We start from the raw sequence: 6,686 nt of genomic DNA, 5'->3' as shown, positions 1-6,686 counted from the left end.
GAGGAGGTGGGCGCTCGCATCGAGGGGTTGCGGGGTCCGGGGCCAGCATCGGCCGAGGTCCCAGTCGAGGGCAGTGAGGCGTGCCGGTGTCTATAGCCCTGACACCTGGGGGAAGCGGGGAGGGAAGGAGAGAGGAGAAGAGGTGAGGTGGAAAGACGGCAGGAGAGGCAGCAGCTTGGGTTTGGAGGTGAATGTTGCAGACTGGGCTAGGAGAAGGCGTTTGTCTCGCGTTTGGGTGAGAGCAGGTAGCGGGGCTCCTCCTTGCTGGAGCTCCAGCGCCCGCTGCAGAGATTGAGGCAAACTGTTCGGTCGGTGCAGCAGCCGCACTGACTGTAGAGAAGGTGGAGAGGCACTGAAGAGACACTGGAAGAGTGCCTGGAGGACACCGTGGAGGGAGTTACTCGGATAGTGTGAGGATTCAGAGAGCGAGTAGAAGAGAACAGATACTGAGCAGGTGCAAAGCAGTGATGCAGAGCGGACCCCCAAGGGAACACAGGCATCGAAGAAACATGACAGATGTTGAGCAGGTGTGGAGCAGATGAACAGGCCCAGATGCAGACACTAAACTGATTCAGGTGCAGAAGCTGAGCAGATGCAGATGCAAAGATAGAGGTTGAGCAGACATGAACCTCCAGCAGACTGCAGATGCTCAACACATGTAGGCACAAGCAATCCTTTTTGTTGGTGCTTAGGATTGGAACATGTTGGTGGGCATGCAGTCATACCACCATCCAGGGTGTCCTCTATGATACAGTGCAGTCTTGGGGACACAGTTTGAACGCCAGCAGTTCTGGGGAGGAGCTGTGACTTCGTGCAGGCAGCCTCAGAATGCAGTTAGTCTGCCAGGTTTATGTTAATCTTGACATATGATGAGCTGGAATAAGAGCTGCAGTGTGGTAATGCAACAAATTTCACTTAATCTGTAGCAGACTGCACTCCATATGGTGATACAATTAGCTCGTAGCTCAGGAGACACCAAGACATGAGGAACAGAAAGTGCTTAGGGTATAGCAGCTTTCAACATTTTGGACCTATTGAAGTGTCATTTGTGAAATTTTAAAAATATATTGGGAAACCAAGTGTCTGTGCAAAACAGTACAGCCACACTATCAACCGGTGTGTTTTGGGGAAGGAAACTGGGAAAGCACAACAGCGGGAAATGAAGTCAGAGGAGTGGATTTGGATAAAGTAGAGGGGAAAGAGGAATGAAGACACGTGGTGCACTAGAAGGAGCAGTGAGGAGAGACTGTGGGTTGGGGAAAATTCCTATGGAAATGCTTGAACCTATACTATGTCTCCATAGGACACTGAGATAAGGTGCTGAGTAGTGGGTTTAGAAGACCAAGTAGCACTGAGATTGAATTCCTGGGAGTGGGCAGTGTAGATATCACCACCCTGAGGAAGAGGGAAGTTTGGACTCGGGTCACACTGGGAGAGACAGGCCCTAGTGTCAAGAGATGTGCTTCTTTTGAAACCTGGGGAGTTTCATCGCTTACACCATGGCTGAATTTGGCCCCGGGTCTTCAGAAGTGGCTGATGTTCAACTTTCCCATGACTCTGTCACTGTGCCAGGTGGTGATCTCAGAGCATGCTCTGAGCCAAAGCCAGTCTTCTCCAGGGGGGGGAAGGGAAGGACTGCTCCATTGAGAGAACTGCAAGGATGATACAGATGAGTCTGAAATGTGTGCACACACACTCACAGAAACTGTTCTAGCTCCAAACTATTAGTCGGGCAGCTTGTTGGCTCAGAGACCTCACTCTTCTCAAAGACTTAAGGCCCAAAATAGAGGACAGTGGAGGAGCAAAAATAGCAGTGGTGAGAGCCCTATCCTTCTAGGAAGGAAGGATATTCAGGACCAGGTTCCCCATCCCTCCTCAGAGGTGTTTGGTGACACACAGAATGGTTTTTCTACTGTGTTTCTGAGGTCTGTTGGCCTGAATTGTAAGGGACTGACTTTCAGAGAATACCTCGCTCTTGACCAGCCATTCACTTCAGGGTTCTCCTAAAATTCATGGGGATTGAGACCCCTTTGAGCACTGACTTGGTTAGATTCAATCTCAGACAGTATCTGCAATGGTCCTGCACATGGCTTTGCTTCCTTTCCTGAGGAAAAACAGATGGCATTTTCCAAGCCAGCTTGAGAGACAAGGCAATAAAGTCATGGGTCACTGGGGCCAAGTATCTCTTCTCTCCAAACCAATGTTCTAGAGAATCAGTGTTTTCCTCCAAAGTTACACAGCTTTGAGACACCTTGAAGTATCAGTGGTATAATATGAGTGAGGCAGTACCGGCTCACAGCCAGCCTGCCCTTCCTTGACATTATAACTGCACAGCCTTCTTGGGCCTTGCCAGAAACAGCAGCTGTGTAGTATAGGCAGCACGTGGAGAATCTTCACCTTGCTGAGAGTAGTGGTAGGAAGATGGAAGGTCCTAAAAGAACCTGCTCATATTGTCCATGCTAAAAGGCTTCTGGTCTCATTGTGCAGTCAACAGCTCTGAGCTCCACAGCAATAGCAGGGTCCAACTGTAAGGATACATCCTGTTGTGTCAGACATAGCCTGGCATGGGTGCAAAAGGTGTCACAGATTGCCCATCTCTAGGTTTGGTTGCAGGCACTGAGCATTGTGGACGGGAGGAGCTTGCAGGTGTATTGCCTCCAGTGCCTTGTTCCATGTTGGTAGGTCTGGATTCCAGGGTGATAAACACACCTGAGCTAGGACTGGACCAAGTTCCCTGAAAAATCACCTTGCCTCCTTTGCCTGTGACCTCTTGCAGAAAGTACTTGGCCCCAAAGCAGTCATCTTCCTGGGAGTGAGACCTACATCTTGGACACCCTGCTATGAGAAGCAGGCTCCAACTTCACAGTGTTCAGACTGAAACACAGAATGCATTTCCAACTCTCCATCACAGAGGGCTAGTTCCTAAGGTACATGAGGGAACATAGGTATAAGGGAACATGAAACTTCTTCTTAGGGAAGCTGGCTATTACTGTTTCCTCTGGGAAGATCTCCCAAGTAGGTAGAAGGCCATGTGGGGATAAGCAGGTGAAACATAGTAGATACTGTAACCCCTTACTAGCATGGCAGCCTAACTTAACCATAAGTCTTAAGAAGATAATAAACAATAAATTATTTTGTGTCTCATCTGCACTGTGCTGTAAGACCAGATCTGCAGTCCCTAAATAGATTGTCAGATAAAGCACTACTGTTGGAAACAGATACTGGGCTAGACTGACCATTGGTGCAATCTAGAAAGGCATTTCTGATGATTACTGGGACACCCCTTGTGGACAGGCAGTCAGGTCTAAATTGGGAGGGCAGGCTGTTAAAAGCACTATTAATAGGGTTAGGAGTGCAAAACAACTTAAGGGGGTATTAAAACACAGTATCTGCCTAGGTTTGGGATACAGAACAGTTATCAGTGTTGGACATCAGCTAAATGTCTTCTTTGGGCATTTGATGAAATCAGAGCTTAGGTTTTCTGCTGTGTTTTCCTATGGCATAAAACCTACAGCTGGTCACAGTGGTGGCATCCCCACACTGGGCGTACTCATGTGGCTCCGTGTACTCTGCACTGCAGAGTTGTCGGGCTGAGCATACCAGCTCATGGCTGCAATAGGGTCTGGTCTCCTGCATCTCTTAACAGCCAGAAATTTCCTGGATGGGAAAGCTGTTCCGCTTAGTAGTACAAATGGCAAAAAACTGCCTCCAATTAAAGCCCAATGTGAGCAGCTGGTAATTAGTTAAAAGTTCAGTACCTTGAGAACGCATGCTTATAAACTGACAGGCTCCTTCTTGCTGAATCTGAGTGTAGCAGAAGAGGAAGACCTTGTTTTTGATGGAGATGACTGAAAGTGCAGTGTTGCTCAAAGCAGAATTTGGCATGGGAGGTGAACCTCTGAGCTCAGGTGCTCTTTCACACTAGTCCATCTTCAGAAGCTGTTTCCCTGGGGAGACAGTAGTGCTGTTTCGAAAAAAGCAGCCAACTCCAGGAATCTAATTTGAAGGTTCCTTCAGCTAGGGCTTCTAGCCTATTTGTCACGGGCTAGAACTGTGGCTGGGAACCAGTAATAGGTTTTCTTTCTGTTTCTTTTTCTGTTTAAAAGTAACTTAAATATAAGCTGATACTACGAGAGCCCCATGTTGCACTGGAGAAAAGTCAAGGTCACATGAGAAGTTCTGTAGGGCTGCAAACAAACCTGCATGTGGCTGTAGAGCAGCAGCTGCTGTGTCTTGTCTGCAGGAAGCCTTAATGATGCCAGAGCCTTGAAGGCTAATAGAGGTCAATGGGAGAGGAACAGAAGCGATGAAATAATTTTCTATGGGTCCCAAAATGGTCCCAATGAAGAGGGGGTTGTTTTATCTTGAGGTCTCTGTTTTGAAACTCATAGCTTTTACCTGCTGTCTTTTGGGGCATTTGTGAAATGGATTTTTCTGCTCAGCAGGCACTCATTGAGGCAGAGAATTGCTGTGCTGTTTTCTGCCCATGTGTCTGATCTCTGGAGGCCTCTGAGCACTATGACTCTGTCCTTGAAGAACTCTGTATGTAATACTGTTGATGAACTCCATCATGAGAGAGAACTAATCTTAAAACCCAGTTCTTTCAGTACACACTGAATAGACACTGCCCCAAAGTCTTCCACACCTCATGCTTTGTGGACACTTGGCTGGCTTTCATTCTAGGAGTCAATGTCAAGGTTTGAAAAAACCAAGAGTCAGCCGCAATGGGATCACCTCCAACATGGCTTCATGTCTCCAGCATGAGCAGTCACACCATCATCACTATTGGGAATGGGCCCTTTTCCTTCCACATGAGGGTGCCTCATTACCTTGGCTGTGTTTTTCATTGTGGATGCAGCAGACTCATAAGCAGACTCAACATTTGATGAGTTAGAAGAGGTAATATTAAAAATATTGCGGTTGATCTCTACTGATTTTCTGGCTTGCAGCACTGAAATAATGGTGGCAGTAGAAGGAATATTTTGCAAAACGTTGCAATATGTTGACCAAATTTGAGTGAATTCATCCTGGGTTATCTTTAGATAGAAAGCCATTCTTCACAAATGGCAAGATATTTGAGTGACAGGCCTGTACTGGAAAGCACTTTCTCAATATTTATTTGAGATCCTGCCCCGCTGACCTGTGATTCTCAGTCTTTCCATCTTTCTTTCTCCTAGATGAGCTGGGCATTTGTCCAAAAGGTGTCACCTCCAATGTCTTCCGCTTTAATGTGTCCTCGGCAGAGAAGAACAGCACCAACTTGTTCCGGGCTGAATTTCGGGTGCTGCGTGTGCCCAACCCAAGCTCCAAACGCAGTGAACAGCGCATTGAGCTCTTCCAGGTAAGTATTCTTCTATCCTTCCCCTGTGCCTGATCCCAGAAGAGCTTGCCTCCATAATGGTTGCCTCAGTTGATATGTGCAGAGACACAGAAGAGAGAGAGAAGAAATCCCATGCTGTACCCCAGGCTTCTTCCAGCGTATCCAATGACCTTTCTTTCCTTTCACAATGTGGTGCTATCCCTTCCCCACTCACACTGGCTGGCTGCTGTGGGCACCCTGCCAGAGTCCCCACTGCAGCTCTTTGCTGCACTGAGAAGGGGGTTGGAAGAGGAGCCCCACACCAGAGGAGCAGCCCTGGCCCTTCTGTCACATCTGTATTCCTAGGTCCCTGGGCAGTTTTGTTCAGCTGTTGCAGTATAGCTGGTGCTAATCCAACAGGTGGACCTTTCTGTCTTGTCATTGATTTACTGGAAAAATGATGGTTGCTTTCAGTGTTCCCTGCAGCAGCAGCTTCTTAGGGGCACCATTAATGGCACTGTTCGTTCAGGTACTTATCTGCACTTTGGTTTGAATCCATGGACTCCCCTTGTTCAGATTTGGAAGTAGTCTTAGGTAGGGCTAGACCACCCAGCTGATGGTACAGTTTAGCATCCAGGCAGCACACTCCCACTGGATGGTGTCTGTCCACTTAGCAGCAAGAATGCAGCTAAAATTGTCCTGTGGCTGTTGGCTCTCGAGGTCTCTATGGAATTCAGATTCAACAGTCAGAACAATTCTCCACCAGATGACACAACTGAGAAGGAAGCAATCCCAGAGCTTCTCCATAGGTTCAGTGGTCTGTGGAGTGAACCTGGGGTCCTGCAGGAAGGAACACCTTGGACAGGCTGTGGCTGTGTGGAAGCAGGAAGAGATGTCAGAGCAGGGGGAAAGGTCTCCAAACCTGATCAACCCCGGGTGTGTTTTGGTAGAAGTTGAAGAGTGTAGGACATATGAAAACACCACAGGACCCTGTAGGCTTGCTGGGCCCACTCAGTAGTAGGCTCTGTTGCCCACTGCTGGTTCTACTCTGAAATCCAGACCCACATCCCATAGGTGTACACAGAAACAGTACTACCCGTTAGATCAATTGCTGTGTACTTCTGCCTCTGGATATATGCCCCAAAACAATGATGAAATAAGAGAGGTGGGCTGCTTAGGACACAGCAGAAACATTTTTTCTCACGCTGTTTTCACAATTCATCCTGGATTTACCAGAGTAAGAAACCCAAACACGGTTTGGAGCAGGGAATGGCTGAATTTAATGCATTTCTAAAGAAAAAACCCCACGGTATCAAGTGCTGTGTAGACCTCTGGAGTTCAGGTTGGCTGTGAAGCATATCCTTCTTAGCTGCGCCAGGGTATTCCT

At 47.8% G+C, this 6,686-nt stretch overlaps 1 protein-coding gene across 1 annotated transcript in view; it reads left to right on the top strand.

The window, feature by feature from the left end:
* The window catches only part of TGFB3 (transforming growth factor, beta 3), a 14,371-nt gene that overhangs the window by 653 nt on the left and 7,032 nt on the right, over positions 1 to 6,686 (top strand). The window contains exon 2 of the mRNA XM_009993888.1: positions 5,178 to 5,341. Within this exon, the coding sequence (XP_009992190.1) occupies positions 5,178 to 5,341 (164 nt within the window). The remainder of the gene's footprint in view (positions 1 to 5,177; positions 5,342 to 6,686) is intronic.

Source organism: Chaetura pelagica, unplaced genomic scaffold (genome assembly GCF_000747805.2).
Source record: "Chaetura pelagica isolate M959 unplaced genomic scaffold, ChaPel_1.0 scaffold11, whole genome shotgun sequence".
Classification (NCBI taxonomy): domain Eukaryota; kingdom Metazoa; phylum Chordata; class Aves; order Apodiformes; family Apodidae; genus Chaetura; species Chaetura pelagica.
The sequence above is the reverse complement of the archived record's forward strand: the minus strand, read 5'-3'. Positions and strand labels throughout refer to the sequence as shown.